Below are 18,201 nucleotides of genomic sequence, written 5' to 3'. Positions count from 1 at the left end.
TGTAATCTATGACAAGTCCTGGCTTAATTGGCAGCAATTTTTGTTTCTTTGGCCACCTGATGTGAAGAACTGACTCACTGAAAAGACCCTGACGCTGGGAAAGATTGAAGGCAGGAGAAGGGGCCAACAGAGGATGAGATGGTTGGATGGCATCACTGACTCAATGGACGTGGGTTTGAGTAAGCTCTGGGAGTTGGTGATAGACAGAGAGGCCTGGTGTGCTGCAGGCCATGGAGCAGCAAAGAGTCGGACACGACTGAGTGACTCAACTGAGTAGCACTTGGATTAACGGTGTTACTTATAATGAGTAGTATAATAGATGACACCTAAACTTATGATAACTGCCACAAAAACATGATTATCCATGGTGTATAATGCATATTTATAGTAGACTGGAAAGCCCACATTTTCTGTGACTCAATGAACCATCTCCAGAAGAAAGGGACTGCTATATGGAACTCTACAGTAGCCAAGAGCTATTTCATTCGTATATACTGCAATGTAGCAAGGTCCCACCCCCTGAACCACAAAAAGGCAGCCTGATGAAGCAGCGTGCCATCACCTCTTTCAGCTAAGCACTCACATCTAAGAGCCAAACAGCCGCGAGATCCAGAAAATGAGTGGGGAGAGGCTGAACCCAGGATTTAATAAGCTCAGAAGGTAAAACAATTACGTGAAGAAGAGAATGAAGGAATATGGTGGGAAAGGCCAAGGGATCATGCTTCTAGACAGCCTGTCCAATAGAGTTCAAAGCAAGCCACAGACATAGTTTTAAATGTTCTAGTATCCATGCTTTGAAACGAAGTCAATTAAGATTAATCATGTATTTTATTTGTTTAACCCAACATAGAAGAAAAAATGCTATTTACCATGAAACCAATATAAAAAAGAACTATTTGGGGGGACTGTCTTCAAAATCTGATGTATGATTGATTCACATGGCACATCTCAGTTTGGATCAGCCAGATTTCAACTGCCCAGCAGCTGCATGTGGCCAGTGCGTACCATCCTGGGCAGCACAAAGCCAGACTGCTTTTTGGACCAATTCAGTTAAGTAATGAGTCAACAGGAACAGGTATTTCAACAGTGACTCTTTCTCACCACATGATATTGGGAATGTTTAAGGTTTATTTTTATATTTTAAAATTCTTTTTAGAATAGTAATCTTCCTTCAAATTCTTTTCGTGTCTCATTTTGGCTGACTCTGTTTTAACCATAATTTGAGGTTATTCCTATATCCTGCCCAACTTCCCTTCATTCTGCTGGTTAAAGAAGAGGTGACTCCTTTATTCAATTGTAGACTCTTCCCCAGTGAGTCGATCCCTGGGAGAGGGACAAGGAGTCTAGGGTTCACCTTAGGATTGTCAGCCTCTGTCATAATGCCTAACACATAGCAGGCTCTGAAGAAATATTTTTGAATACACATTAAAAGGTGAACTAAGGTTGACAACAGTGGTTCTCAACCTGGGCTGCACCTGGGCATAATTTCCCACTGGAATTATGTTGGGAGTTAAAAAAAAAAAAAAGACTGCTGATGCCTGGTCTCACCCCCAGAGATCCTGGAAGTAGGTCTGAAATTTGGCTTGGATGTTGAAATTTTAAAAATCTCTGCCACGCGATCCTAGTATGCAGTCAGGGTTGAGACCACTGCTCTAGGGCTTTCTTAGGACAGCTTACTCTGGCCACATCCTTGTTTTCTTGACACAAGGTTCAGTTTGCTTCAGCTCTATTCCTACTCTCAGAACAGATCAAAAGTTTCTTAAGAAACCTTGTAGAGAAGAAACTAAAAGAGAATTCCCAAGAATGATTTGCAAATCCTTTTCCAAGGCATTGAAGATTTTCAGTGTTCTAAATCTATTCATATTTATCTTTTTCCAACAAAAGGAATAAAATTCTCAATGTAAGTGTTTTAAATTGCTAGCTAATTGGAAAAGATCATAAGGCCATTAGAGCATACAAACTGATAACATCCAGGCATTCTTACTGCAGAATTTTTTAGATATAAAATAGCAATTAAAAATAGAAATGGACAGCCAAGACAAGGAAGCAACCTAAATGTCCACTGACAGACAAATGAATAAAGAAGATGTGGTGTTTATGCGTGTGTGTGTGTGTGTGTGTGTGTGTGTGTGTGTGTGTGTGTACTGTGCTTAGTCACTCAGGCATGTCCAGCTCTTTGTGACCCCATGGACTGTAGCCTGCCAGGCTCCTCTGTCCACAGTGATTTTCCAGGCAAGAATACTGGAGTGGGTTGCCATGCCCTCCTTCAGGGAATCTTCCCAACCACCCAGGTCTCCCACATTGCAGGCAGATTCGTTACCAGCTGAGCTACTCGGGAAGCTCACATATACATATATATACACATACATATTCATATACACACAATGGAATATCACTCAGCTATAAAAAAAAAAAAAGTGAAAAATCCCATCTGCAGCAACATGGATGGACTTGGAGATTATTATACTAAGTGAAATAAGACAGGTTAAGACAAATATCAAATGTTATCACTTCTATGTGGAATCTAAAAAAATGATACAAATGAACATATTTCCAAAACAGAAACAGATTCACAGACAAAGAAAATAAAGTTATGGTTACCAAAGGAGAAAGGATGGGTAGACAGAGGGATAAATTAGTAGTCTGGGCTTAACATATACACTCTACTATAAACAATATAGGAGAAGGCAATGGCAACCCACTGCAGTACTCTTGCCTGGGAAATCCCATGGATGGAGGAGCCTGGTAGGCTACAGTCCATGGGGTCTCAAAGAGTCGGACACAACTGAGCGATCTCACTTTCACTTTTCACTTTCATGCACTGGAGAAGGAAATGGCAGCCCACTCCAGTGTTCTTGCCTGGAGAATCCCAGGGACGGGGGAGCCTGGTGGGCTGCCGTCTGTGGGGTCGCACAGAGTCAGACATGACTGACATGACTTAGCAGTAGCAGTAGCATATACAAAATAGATAATAAGGACCTACTACATAGCACAGGAAACCATACTCAATCTTTTATATTAGACTATAAGGGAAAAGAATCTGAAAAAGAATATAAATATTTATACACACACACACACACACACACACACACATCGGAGAAGGCAATGGCACCCCACTCCAGTACTCTTGCCTGGAAAATCCCACGGACGGAGGAGCCTGGTGGGCTGCCATCTGTGGGGTCGCATAGAGTCGGACACGACTGAAGTGACAGCAGCAGCAGCATACACACACACATATATAGTCCACCTGAAACTAACACAATACTGTAAATCACCTGTGTGTCAGTCACTCAGTCGAGTTCGACTCTTTGCAATTCCATGGATTGTAACCTGCCAGACTTCTCTGTCCATGGATTCTCCAGGCAAGAACACTGAAGTGGACTGCCATTCCCTTCTCCAGAGGAACTTCCCAACCCAGGGATCAAACCCTGGTGTCCTGCCTCACAGGCAGATTCTTTACCGTTTGAGCTACAGGTAAGTCTCAAAGGTAAATCACCTAGACTTCAATAAAAGAATTTTTAAAAATCCAGAAATGGGGGGGAAAGGAATGAAATTTAAGCACACATGAGCCTCATTTCAAGTTTCCTATACATATGTCAAAGGTAGAAATTATTAATTTGAGGTCAGCAAAGGGAAATATTGTGTGCTATTCTCTAGACCATTTAGGCTATATATGAAATAAACATAAAGCAATGTATCATAGCAAATGAAACAACTGACAAAGGATTAATTTCCAAAATATACAAACAGCTCATACAACTCAATGCCAGAAAAACAAACAACCCAATCAAAAAATGGGGAAAAGACCTAAACAGACATTTCTCCAAAGAAGACATACAGATGGCCAACAAACACATGAAAAGATGCTCAACATTGCTCATTATTAGAGAAATGCAAATCAAAACCACAATGAGGTATCACCTCACACTGGTCAGAATGGCCATCATGAAAAAGTCTACAAACAATAAAAGCTGGAGAGGGTGTGGAGAAAAGGGAATGCTCTTGCACTGTTGGTGGGGAATGAAAACTGATACAGCCACTATGGAAGACGGTACGGAGATTCCCTAAAAAACTAGGAATAAAATCACCATACGACCCAGCAATCCCACTCCTAGGCATATACTCTGAGGAAACCAAAATTGAAAGAGACTGTTCTTTGCAGTACCATTTGCAATAGCTAGAACATGGAAGTAATCTAGATGTCCATCGACAAATGAATGGATAAAGAAGTTGTGGTACCAAACAGACGGAGAAACATACCGTGTTCATGGATTGGAAGAATCAATATTGTCAAAATGGCTATTCTACCCAAAGCAATCTATAGATTCAATGCAATCCCTATCAAGCTACCAATGGTATTTTTCAGAGAACTAGAACAAATAATTTCACAATTTGTGTGGAAATACAAAAAACCTCGAATAGCCAAAGTAATCTTGAGAAAGAAGAATGGAACTGGAGGAATCAACCTGCCTGACTTCAGACTCTACTACAAAGCCACAGTCATCAAGACAGTATGGTACTGGCACAAAGACAGAAATATAGATCAATGGAACAGAATAGAAAGCCCAGAGATAAATCCACGAACCTATGGACACCTTATCTTTGACAAAGGAGGCAAGGATATACAATGGAGAAAAGACAACCTCTTTAACAAGTGGTGCTGGGAAAACTGGTCAACCACTTGTAAAAGAATGAAACTAGAACACTTTCTAACACCATACACAAAAATAAACTCAAAATGGACTAAAGATCTAAATGTAAGACCAGAAACTATAAAACTCCTAGGGGAGAACATAGGCAAAACACTCTCTGACATAAATCACAGCAAGATCTTCTATGACCCACCTCCCAGAATATTGGAAATAAAAGCAAAAATAAACAAATGGGACCTAATGAAACTTAAAAGCTTTTGCACAACAAAGGAAACTATAAGTAAGGTGAAAAGACAGCCCTCTGATTGGGAGAAAATAATAGCAAATGAGGAAACAGACAAAGGATTAATCTCAAAAATACACAAGCAACTCCTGAAGCTCAAGTCCAGAAAAATAAACGACCCAATCAAAAAATAGGCCAAAGAACTAAACAGACATTTCTCCAAAGAAGACATACAGATGGCTAACAAACACATGAAAAGATGCTCAACATCACTCATTATCAGAGAAATGCAAATCAAAACCACAATGAGGTACCATTACATGCCAGTCAGGATGGCTGCTATCCAAAAGTCTACAAGCAATAAATGCTGGGGAGGGTGTGGAGAAAAGGGAACCCTCTTACACTCTTGGTGGGAATGCAAACTAGTACAGCCACTATGGAAAACAGTGTGGAGATTTCTTAAAAAACTGGAAATAGAACTGCCATATGACCCAGCAACACCACTTCTGGGCATACACACTGAGGAATCCAGATCTGAAAGAGACACGTGAACCCCAATGTTCATTGCAGCACTGTTTATAATAGCCAGGACATGGAAGCAACCCAGATGCCCATCAGCAGATGAATGGATAAGGAAGCTGTGGTACATATACACCATGGAATATTACTCAGCCGTTAAAAAGAATTCATTTGAATCAGTTCTAATGAGATGGATGAAACTGGAGCCCATTATAAAGAGTGAAGTAAACCAGAAAGATAAAGAACATTACAGCATACTAACACATATATATGGAATTTAGAAAGATGGTAACGATAACCCTATATGCAAAACAGAAAAAGAGACACAGATGTACAAAACAGACTTTTGAACTCTGTGGGAGAAGGTGAGGGTGGGATGTTTCGAAAGAACAGCATGTATATTATCTATGGTGAAACAGATCACCAGCCCAGGTGGGATGCATGAGACAAGTGCTTGGGCCTGGTGCACTGGGAGGACCCAGAGGAATCGGGTGGAGAGGGAGGTGGGAGGGGGGATCGGGGTGGAGAATACATGTAACTCCATGGCTGATTCATGTCAATATATGACAAAACCCACTTAAATGTTGTGAAGTAATTAGCCTCCAACTAATAAAAAAAAAATTAAAAAAAAAAAAGAAGTTGTGGTACATTTTACTCAGCCATAAAGAGGAACACATTTGAGTCAGTTCTGATGAGGTGGATGAACCTAGAACCTATTATACAGAGTGAAGTGAGTCAGAAAGAGAAAGATAAATATTGTATTCTAATGCATATATACAGAATCTAGAAAAATGGTCCTGAAGAATTTATTTACAGGGCAGCAATGGAGAAACAGACATAGAGAATAGTCTTATGGACATGGGGAGAGGGGAGGAGAGGGTGAGATGTATGGAAAGAGTAACATGGAAACTTCCACTGCCATATGTAAAGTAGATAGTCAACCAGAATTTGTTGTATGGCTCAGGAAATCCAAACAGGGGCTCTGAATCAATCTAGAGGGGTGGGATGGGGAGGGAGATGGGAGGGAGGTTCAAAAGGGAGGGGATATACGTATATCTATGTCTGACTCATGATGAGGTCTGACAGAAAACAACAAAATTCTGTAAAGCAATTAGTCTTCAGTTAAAAAAATAAATTAAAAAAAGCAATGCATCTACTTTATAAATCACATCTAAAACCTAATTTTAACCACATAACTCATAAATGTCGGTATTACTGTCCGTTCTCAAAATGATACCTTGGTCTGGTGGCAGGACTGCCATCATATTTGAGGTTCAGCTGCGGCCAAGAGAGAACTCTGACTTCTGCTTCAATACCAATGAGACCTCATCCAGGAGGAGGGAGCAATGAACTCTGTACCAAGGGGCCAGTTGGAATGAAGTTTCTCTGACTCATGGACTGGGAATTTCCCTGCCAATTCCCAAGGTGGTTTGGCCATACTTTATGGATTTACTCTGCTTAAAGGTCTTTTGTTGATAGTTTGGTATCATGTGGTCTTATTAATAAATAGAAACAGCATGCTAATAAACCACTAAAGTTTCCTACATGCATTTCCCCTGGCTTTCAAGCAAAGACAAAAGCCCCCTCTTACTAACCCACACTTTTTTTTCTTTATTTAGATATAATTGATGTAAGACAGTATACTAGCTTCAGGTGTACAACATAATGATTATATCTATATATATGTAAATATATATATAGTGAAATGATCATCACAGTAAGTCTAGTTAACATCTGTCCATGTAGAGTTACAAATTTTGTGTGTGCGATGAGAACGCTTTAAGATCTACTCTCTTAGCAACTTTCAAATACACAGTACAGTATTATTAACCACAGTCACCATCCTGTACATTGCATTCCCCATGAGTTATTTCTTTTGCAACTGAAAATTGCATCCCATGTTTATTTTTGTTTCACATCATAAGTTGGATTTGAGAAATCAGAATAGGAAACATCCAAAAGGCATTAAACTTTCATACTCACTACTAGGGCTCAACAAAAGTTCCCCAGTCCTGCCAAAACCATGGAGGAAGGAACATAATTCAGTAAGATTCTCAAGTCAATACTGGGTCTCATGCATATCACTTCCATCTGCTAACCCCTGAGGGCCGATGGGTGCCAAGTGATTGGATGTGTGACATTCACCTGGCCCCAATTTTCCTTTCTGAAAAGGAATGGAAAATACAATACCAGTTTCCAAGTTGCTCCACTCATAAAACCAGAAAGATAATCACCATCCGCCTACACGACTGCATAAGCCTTCCATGGCCGTCACTTGTCAGTTCACAGGTATTGAGGCTCCTCTTGGGAGCCATCAAGAGACAAAGAGAAAGCTTTCCCTCGCGAAGTTTACAGAAACAGGAGTAATGTTAAAGGATTTAAACTATTACAGCACATTTGAAAGGTGAGATAAAGGTTACAGGACAACTTCATCTACACTGAGCATAGACCCACCAAGGGAAGATGGGCTAATGGAATCCTGGGTGCTGCCAGGGCTCAGGCAGGATGTGCAGGGTGGTGGGGCTCGGAGAAGATGGGGGACAGGAAGACATTTCAGAATGCCACATCTCCTACCTTTCTGGAAGAACTCTTCGAGCCTGTCCTTGAACGGTTGCAGATACTCCTTTGGCGACTCCTTACACACAACTGCCATCTGTTTCTCACTTGCTGTGAAGAGAAGGTGGCAGTGAGACTTCCCCAAGAACACAGATTTGCTGAACTCATGCTCTGTATTAAGTGTGAAATCCTTCCCATCACTATTTATCCAAATTACAGGGCAAAAAGCAAAAACAAAAAACAAAAATAATTACTCATTCTATACCTTTCTTCAGGAACAGGGAAATGCATCACCTTCAACCTTTTTAAATTTTTTTAAAGAAACGCAGCAAAACTTCTGACTTTGCACAGGTGTAAAACTCTGCTTTTTGGTCTCTCGAAAAGAGAGGCAAAAACAACATAAGGACTAGTCCTAGCAAATTAAGAGCCCAGATCCTCTTCAGCTTCATAGTTCAAAAGCTTAAAATAGATGTTGCAAAAATTCCCAGGTCTTGAATTCCCAGGTCTGATAATCACCATACAGCATGAGAAGCCAGGCTGGGGAGGATCAAACCTCTCTTCACTTTTGTTCACCTACCTTTCCCATTAATATTTTACTAAAATATGTGAAATTATTTTAAATATGATTTACTACAGACAGGATATCCAGAATTTACCATATGTTGTTTTTTGGTAATCAAGACCCCTCAGATAGTTTTCATTTGGTGACATGTAAACTACAATAAACGGTAACAAATTGTCACAAAAGGCAGTTAACCCAGGCAAAAGGCATTTTCCCAAAGTTTTGATATGTTTGTACATCTGCAGAAATGCATTGGGTAGAAAAAAAGGCTTCATTTCTCCCAAGCTAGAGCTGAGTCATGATTACTTTTGTCTATTGATCACGGCCAGAAATTACTGACATGCCATTGTTCAAGAGAATATATTAAAGCACCAGCTTTTCGCCATAAAGAAATCACTATAAATGGTTCAAAAAACAGAGAAAGGTATATTCTTGGAGGAATTTACAGAAGCACAAAGGAAGGTATTTTGGAAAAGTACAGTTAGAAAGTATGCCTTTATTTATGTTGGGAAATTCATATACAAGAACTTGGCATTTCCAAAACCAGCATCCTAGAATGTTTACTATGAACATGTGCGGTAATCCACAAGCACAACAGCCCTGAAACACAGGAAAGGCAGAAGAGGTCCTTTGAAATTAGTTACTTGACACTTTCTCTTACAATATTGCCACCTAGATTGTTGAAATCCTAGATGACTCTGGGGGACGATCAGATTGTACTGTAGATGAAAGCACGATGGGAGGGAATTCTGTTAAGTTCAGCATTAGCTGCAATCTCAGAATCACCTCCAGGGATTCCCTCCTGGGATCATGAGGCTGATCATAGGACACAAGGGCCTAAATGCAGGCTCTTCCCATTGACACTGTTATTTTCCAAAAGTTTTTAATAGAGTTTATTTTGAATATCTATGGTGAACTCTTCTGATAATCACTCTAGTGTTATCTAGGAAAACTTTGTCCTCTGGGATGCAAAGATTCATTTCTTTTTTTTTTTTTAATGTTCCATCTTATCTGGAACAAATACCTTAAAACCAGTCAATCATTATTTCAAAACATTCCTCCCCCGACTCCTACATTTTTACCTTTATTTGTCAGTATGTTTGTCCTCTCCACAATACCTACTTAATAATTTTCTACTGTTGTATGATTTTCCTTTACCTCTTTGCTAGTTCTGTCCTATGAACCTAATACTCTACCCATGTTTCTCAAACATATGTTAAATCAACATGTCCAAAATTTGTGGTGGTGGTTTACTCACTCAGTTGTGTCCAACTCTTGTGACCCCACAGGTTCTTCTGTCCATAGGATTTTCCAGGCAAGAATACTGGAGTGGGTTGCCATTTCCTTCTCCAGGGGATGTTCCTGACCCAGGGATCGAACCCGGGTTTCCTGCATTGCAGGCAGATTCTTTACCTACTGAGCTACCAGGGAAGTAAGTCATTATATTTTATCCCAAGTGGGTCCCCCACATCAGCCAGTTATTAGAGCAAGAAAAAGGAGAGTTGTCATTTTCTCCTCTGTTTTTGTATTTCTCAGAGGTTATCTAGTCATGTAACTCCTAAAAGCTTTATCACTGTGTGCATTCCTTTTTTTATTTTTACTGTGGCCAAAATGATAAGTGCCTCCCTTCCCATCACTATTCTATTATCAAAATAATGACTTTGGGCTAGAGCTATCAGAGAGAGAGGGAAGACGGATAGTGTAGATTGAGCTGGAAGAGATGAATGTATTGTTTTTGTTCTATTATTTTTTGTTATAAGGGAGAGGAGTTCAAAACTTAACTTCAAAACTTAAGTTTTCTGTGGCCTCTATGGATTAAAATGCAAGATCATCCACTGAAAACAAAAAGGCAAAGGGACAGAAAAAAGATGAAACTATTAATGGATTCTTGTTGCTTATTCAAATGAATTCAAACTTCCAGGCTGAGATTTAAGGCCTTTCCCCTTTTCAGCTTTATTTTCCCATATATTTGACTAATGAGACCAAAATTACACAATGTTTCCAAATTATATCAACCAGTGTTGCCAGCTCCATGCCTCCACTCATGTGGTTCTTTGTCCATCCTGCTCTCACTCCCTACATACTTTCTAGTGCACTTGATAGAATCCTATTCATTCTAAAAAAGTTTTTCTAAGATGCCACCAACTACCATAAAACCCTTCCAATCCAAAGTTTTTTAATCTGTTGAACTTCTATCTTCCAGAGAGCATTTATGTTTTACCTTTTATTATACTTGTCTATTTATATTAATCCCTGCAAAATCACCATGCAGGTTTCATTTACTCATCCCCAAACTTGTCCAAAGACCTTCATGCATCTGGCCAAAGCATCAGATATCCTCAACAAGATTCTTATGTGGAGGAAAGTGGAAAAAACGTTAGCAATTTTGACCCTGACTGAGTGGCTCTCCAGGGGTATAATATGACCTCCTTGTCTCTTTACTTTTTCCTTCCTTCCTAGGGCTTCCCTGGTGACTCAGATGGTAAAGAATCTGCCTGCAATGTGGGAGACCCGGGTTTGATCACTGGGTCATGAATATCCCCTAGAAAAGTGAATGGCTACCCATTCCAGTATTCTTGCCTGGAGAATTCCATGGACAGAGGAGCCTGGCAGGCTACAGTCCATGGGGCTGCATAGAGTCAGATGAGACTAACACTTTCACTCTCCTTCCTAGGTACATCAATAGGTCCCAAACACTGTGACTGTCCCAAACTGATGTGAAAATGCTGAGTGTATTTTAAAGTACCCCGCAGATGTTTAGAGAGAACAGCATCGAAACATGTGTATTATCTAGGGTGAAACAGATCATCAGCCCCGGTTGGATGCATGAGACAAGCGCTCGGGCCTGGTGCACTGGGAAGACCCAGAGGGATCGGGTGGAGAGGGAGGTGGGAGGGGGGATCGGGATGGGGAACACATGTAAATCCATGGCTGATTCATGTCAATGTATGGCAAAAATCACTACAATATTGTAAAGTAATTAGCCTCCAACTAATAAAAATAAATGAAAAAAAAAAATAAAGTATCCCCCAAACATCTACCACTTCATGCTAGAAGGCACAGGAAAGTAGCAAAGATTATTCTCTTGAATGAATAGTTGTGACAGCAGACTAAGATGCAGGAGACTGATCAGACACACTTTGGAAGAGTTCTACTTTCAAGAACTGACATTTTCCAATGAACTTTTATGACCACATAAACTTTTCTGATGATACCAAACTATGATTCTGAAATCATATTTATTCTCACAATATAAATTGGGAGAGGGTTTCAAATTTTTTAACTGGTCTTCTACTGCATCCATATTCCAGCAGTTTCATTTACAGAGAACTATGTTTCATGAACACAAATAATATACAGTGAGGCAGGCCTGCATCTTGGTAAAAGGACATAACTGAAGCCAGGACAGTAATTTCTTCAAGGTTATTTCTTGCTAGGCAAAGCAAAGCCCAAGGTAGAGCCTCTTGTCTCAATTACACAAACAAAACCTCTGTATCTGCCTGAATTAAAAGGGTTGATCACTGTGGTTCTCCCTCTGTGCTGGCTGAGGTGACAGCGCTCATTGTGTCCATTAAACTCCCCAGACTGGCCAGGTAATGGTGTGGTAAAAGGCTGAGGCTTGGATCCACACCTACCTAAGGACAGGTGGGTTGTGGCTTTTCTCATTTGCAAAATGGGGACCCCCTTACTTACAGGCAAGATAGCCTTTCCCTTCTCCAGGGGATCTTCCCAACCCAGGGATCAAACCCAGGTCTCTCGCATTGCAGGCAGATTCTTTACCAGCTGAGCCGCAAGGGAAGCCCAAGAATACTGGAGTGGGTAGCCTATTCCATTTCCAGCAGACCCTCCTGACCCAGGAATCGAATCAGGGTCTCCTGCATTAAAGGCAGATTCTTTATCAACAGCTATCAGGGAAGCCCTACAGGCAAGATACATGAATTAAATGAGCCAATGCATGTAAAGTGGTTTGCAGAACGCCTGGCACTAGCAAGCGGCATCCAATATATTATCTGTCACTTTTATAACTTTGTAAAATTGGTTGGGAAACATGTCATAGGCAGAACAGCAAGAGTCATGGCTGGAGATTATGTACTACAAATTCTACACACTCTATTTATGAAAATACACCCAAGCGCAAATCTCCTGTTTGGAACAAAGAGATAATGATTTTTGTTCCCTTGCTCATGATCTACCACCCACTATGAGAATTCAAGGAAGAAACTCCTGGGGGAAAGATGAAACAAAATGTGAAGTAAGTGTCTGGGGCCTCCTAGACTCATGGGTTTGAAATGAGAAACACTGAAACCAGTCCAAAGGACAGCAGCTTCCCTGCTGGGCCCCGAGGTCCTCTTTGCACCCCAACGGGCACAGCCTCCCACGTGGCCTGTTAGAATTAAACTTTTCCACACGATCAAAGCACAGGGCTGCCCTCTGACTGTCTGAGTGCTGTGCCATATTTGATGGCCAGGCAGCTGGCCAGCTCCCACTTATTAATTTGGCTTATCCAGGATGCATTCGAGCAGACAAACAGGAGACCTGAAGACTAATTAACACTGACGCTGGAGAGTAGCAGTGCATAAAGGAGAGAGGTCCCTGACAAAGCCCCAATGTCATTAACTGTCCAACCAGGAGACACTTAGACAATATTGCTAGACCACCAAGGCTGCCTCACATAGGGCTGTGCTAGGCGTTCCAACATTAGAAGCCAAAGTCACCCAGGATTCTTTCTCTCTCTCTTCTTTTTCTATTAAATTTGACAGAATTAAAGAATATATTAACCCCTGAAGTTAGTTACTAATAGATCATTGTGAGAGATGAAATGTTGAAAGCATTCTCTAAAATACTTTATAATATCCTATCCATGCTCCATGCTCAAAGAACTACCTCAGAGAATTGCTAAAGCAATACAAAGAACTGAGACAGTATGAAAAACTATTAATATATGCCAATAAAATGGGCAACCAAGAAAAAAATGGACACATTTTTAGAAATGTATAATCTCCCAAGGTTGAATATATATGTATATATTATATATAATAAAATTATTGATACTAAATTGAGATACTAACTAAAGGTTAAGTACTTGTGAAGCATTTAAAATATAAAGCATAGCCAATACTTTATAATAACTATAAACGAGGTGTGATCTTTAAAAATTGTGGATCACTATGTTGTATACTCAAAGCTTATTCACTATTGTACATCAAATATATCTCAATAACAAAAAAACTTAAAAAAATAGGTTAAGTGATTGTCAAGCATTTTAGGAAGGAAAGATATAGCTTTGAATGTTTTGAGATTTCAAATATTAGACTGTTAAGTTTCTAAGTGGTTTTCTGTTTTTTTGTTTTTTAACTTTTAAGAACAAGGAATAAAGCTTATTGAGTCACTTACAAAGCACGGGTAGGTTATAAGGACACAGAACGGGTAGGTTATAAGGACACAGAGGCAAGGTCAACATTTAATTCATCAAAATTTGATACATGTTTAATCATTTTAACAGATCAAATGTACACGGGCATTTTTAAGGAAAATAGGGTACACATTTTTTTTCTGTATGAGTGAAGGACCTATGGTCTTTGTAATGAAGTCAGAATATATTTTCAGAGAAAAAGAAAGATATATCTAGGCTTTGCTTTTTAAATCTGGGATTCCCTCTTTTTCCCCTCGCTGTTTACCTAATTTCTACTCATCCTCTCCTTGGATCTGGGCCAGTTCTACTTGTTCTTCAGTTTTATAAGATCCCTAGCCTTTCTCTGAGCTCCATGCTCAAAGAACTAACTCAGAGAATTGCTAAAGCAACACAAAAACTGAGATAGCATGAAAAACTATTAACATATGCTACTAAAGTGGACAACTGAGAAGAAATGGACAAATTTTTATAAATGTATAATCTCCCAAGATTGAATCAGGAAGACAGAAACTATGAACAGGCCAATTACCAGTAATGAAGGTAAACCAGTAATAAAAAGTAATTCCTGACAAATGAAAGTCCAGGATCAGACAGCTTCACAGATGAATTCTACCAAACATTTAGAGAAGAGCTAACACCTATCCTTGTCTAACTATTCAAAAGAAAAATGCATAAAAAGGAATGTTTCTGAACTCATTCTATGAGGCCAGCATCATTCTGATATCAAAATCAGACAGAGACATAACACACACACACAAATAACAGGTCAAAATCACTGATGAATATAGATGAAAAAATCCTCAATAAAAAAATAGCAAACTGAATTCAACAATACATCAAAAAATTTCTTATATAGACATCTAATGAATTTCTACACACTAACAATGAACTCTCAGAAAGAGAAATTTAAGGAAACAACTGCATTTATAATCACATTGGAAAAAAATAAAATATTTAAGAATAAACTTAACTAAGGAGGTAAAAGAACTATACTGGGAAAAACTATAAAACATTGAAAAAAGAAATTGAAGACAACATAAACAGATGGAAAGATAGACTGTTCATGGACTGGAAGAATTAATGATGTTAAAAATGATCACACTACCCAAGGCAATATACAAATTCAATGCAATTCCTATCAAAATACCCAGGGTATTTTTCACAGAACTAGAAAAATAATTTTAAAATTGCATAGAAACAAAAATAGACCCTGAATAGCCAAAATAATCTTGAGAGAAGAACCAAGCTGCAGGAATCATGCTGTCTAACTATACTACATAGCTTTAGTAATCAAAATATTACAGTGCTGTCACAAAAACAGATCTATAGATCAATGGAACAGAACAGACGGCTGATAAATAAGCCCATGAGCTTACTGTCAGTTAAACGAAGACAAAGGAGGCAAGAATACACAATGGAGAGAAGACAGTGTTTTCAAAAAGTAGTGCTGGGAAAACAAGACAGCTACATGTAAAGACATAAATTTGAATATTCTCTAACATCATATACAAAAATAAACTCAAAATGGATTAAAGACCTAACTATAAGACTGGAAACCATAAAACCCCTAAAAAAAAACATAGGCAGAACATTTCTTGACATAAATTGCAACTATATATTTTTTGGATCTGTCTCCTAAAGCAAAGGCATTAAAAGCAAAAATAAACAAATGGGACCTAATTAAACTTAAAAGCTTTTGCAGAGCAAAGGAAACCATCAACAAAACAAAAGGACAACCTAATACATGGGAGAAAATATTTACAAATGATATGACTGATAAAGGGTTAACATCTATATCTATCTATCTATAGATACATATATAAACAACTCATACAACAACATCAAAAAACCCAAACAACTCAGTTTTAAAAATGGGCTGAAGACTTGAACAGACACTTTTTTAAAAAGAAATACAGATGGCCAACAGACATATGAAAAGATGCTCAATACTGTTAATCATCAGAGAAATGCAATTAAAACCACAATGAGACATCCTCCTCACACTTGGCAAAATGGCTATCATCAAAGAGATCACAGATTATAAATGTTGGTGATGATGTGGGAAAGAGGGAACCCTCATATTGTTGGTGAGAACGTAAATCAGTGCTGCCACTATGGACAACAGCATAGAGACTCCTCAAAAATCTAAAAACAGAACTACCATATGACCCAGTAATCCACCCCTGGGCATTCACCCAAAAAAAACCCCCAAAAAACCCAGAACACTAATTCTAAAAGATACATTCACCCCAATGTTCAAAGCAGCATTATTTATAATTGCCAAGATATGGAAGCAACCTAAGTGCCCAGCAGCAGATGAATGAAGATGCAGTATATATGCACAGTGATCTACTACACAGCCATAAAAAGAATAGAATTCTGAAATCCTGCCATTTGCAACAATATGGATGAAATTGGCGAGGGTTATGCTAAGTGAAATAAGTTAGATGGAGAAAGATAAACACTGTATGATATCATTAACATGTGGAATCTCAAAATATAAAACAATTTATTGAATATAACAAAAAAGAAACAGACTCACAGATATGGAGAACGAACTAGTGTGGAGAGTGTGCGGGATGCAAGGGCCAGCAATACAGGAGTAGAAACTACTGTCTTAAAAAAAAATAAGCTACAAGGATATACACAGCGTACAACATAGGGGATATAACCAATATTTTATAACAACTAGAGATGGAATATAACCTTTAAACATTGTGAATGTTGTATATCAACTTTGCATATCAACTATAGCTCAATAAAAAGAAAGTGATTTTAAAATAGAACTAAGAGACTAAAACAAATGTTTATGTTACATCAGTGAGGCTTATGTGAGAGATACAAGTCAGAGTTCAATTATAAAGAGCATAGACTGCTGGGTTAAGGAGTTTACTCTAAAGAAATTCATTCAATAAATACATCAATTCACCAAAAAGTCACTGCATGCCAACTGTCTGCCACAAACTGTATTCAATACTAGGGATACATCAGTGAAAAAAAAAAAAAAAGACTAAAATCTCTGCCTTCAGACATTGTAGTGAATAGATCCCCAACAAAAATTTCTTAATGGGAATGGAAAACAGTAATTATTGTTTCTCATAATTTGAACTGCATATAAACATGTGGGTTATTTACTTTAATGCAGCAAGGAGATCAAACCAGTCAATCCTAGTAAACAAATAGTTGTATTTAAGAGAAATACAAGCAAGGGACTGAAAGAATTTTGTTAACTTTTAACAAATTAAAACAAGAGCTTTGGCATATTTTTAATTGTGGAAGACAGCCATATATATACCTGTAATATATACACATATAGATAATTAATATATTAAATTTTTTTCTCTTTGAACTACTCTTAATCTTAAGATACATTCACTTATTCTTAGTTTTCCTATTTATTGGCTTGGAAAGGCATTTAATACCTCTCTGATTCTTGGTTTCTGATATAAAAAGTTCTAAATTCTTGAGGACTAAATGAGATGTACATGAAAAAACATTTTATATACTGAGCAGTAAAATGCTATTCAAACTATTCTTTATCCATTTAAAATAAACAGTTCTAAGCCTAGTTAGAATACATATTGTACATGGCTTTATCCTTCTTATTTCCAGGAACAATGAAACAATAACAGCCCTACAAATTCTTTAAACAAGTTGACTTTCCTAATATTTATGTGTTTAGTAAACAACAAATCACTGTTATAAATAGTCTGATTTCTTTCACAGCCAAACCATCTTTAAAAAACTGCCCATACTCACTTTTTCTGTTTTTCATTCACCACTTAGTCCCAGACCCGCTGAAATTTACTTCACCCCCATTACGACAAGGGAAAGAACACCCTCAAGTTACCAGTGAATCTCCCCTATTGTCACCGTCTTGAAAAAAATTTCACCGCCAGCAGGATTCCACTCTGCCACCCATGTTCCCATCTTGAAATAATTTGTCCCTTGGCTCTGGGTATAGCATCCCTGACTTTCTTCCTACCTCAACTGCTCTGTCTCCTTTGCAGCCTCATCTTTCTACACTCGGCCATTAAATGTTCAAGTTTGTGAACATTTCCTTTTTTCTCATGTGGTGCTCTCTTGCCAGACAATATCTGCGTAAACATTACAGTCCCATCTCTGGGACTGTAATTCCTGCGTGTACATGTCTATCCCATAGCTCCATCTATAGAGGAGCTCTGCAGTCCATCACTCTGACCGGACTGCTGAGACACCTTCTTAGCTGTTTCTCCCACACCCTTGCTTCCTCCAGATTTGTCCTTCACACTGGAGT

General features: G+C 38.6%; 1 protein-coding gene across 2 annotated transcripts in view; it reads right to left on the bottom strand.

Moving 5' to 3' along the window:
• Positions 1-18,201, bottom strand: part of FMN1 (formin 1) — a 432,532-nt gene that overhangs the window by 95,636 nt on the left and 318,695 nt on the right. For both annotated transcript variants that reach the window (XM_065940546.1, XM_065940547.1), the window contains one exon: positions 7,969-8,061. In XM_065940546.1, the coding sequence (XP_065796618.1) occupies positions 7,969-8,061 (93 nt within the window). The remainder of the gene's footprint in view (positions 1-7,968; positions 8,062-18,201) is intronic.

This window comes from Muntiacus reevesi, chromosome 7, assembly GCF_963930625.1.
Source record: "Muntiacus reevesi chromosome 7, mMunRee1.1, whole genome shotgun sequence".
Lineage (NCBI taxonomy): Eukaryota > Metazoa > Chordata > Mammalia > Artiodactyla > Cervidae > Muntiacus > Muntiacus reevesi.
The sequence above is the reverse complement of the archived record's forward strand: the minus strand, read 5'-3'. Positions and strand labels throughout refer to the sequence as shown.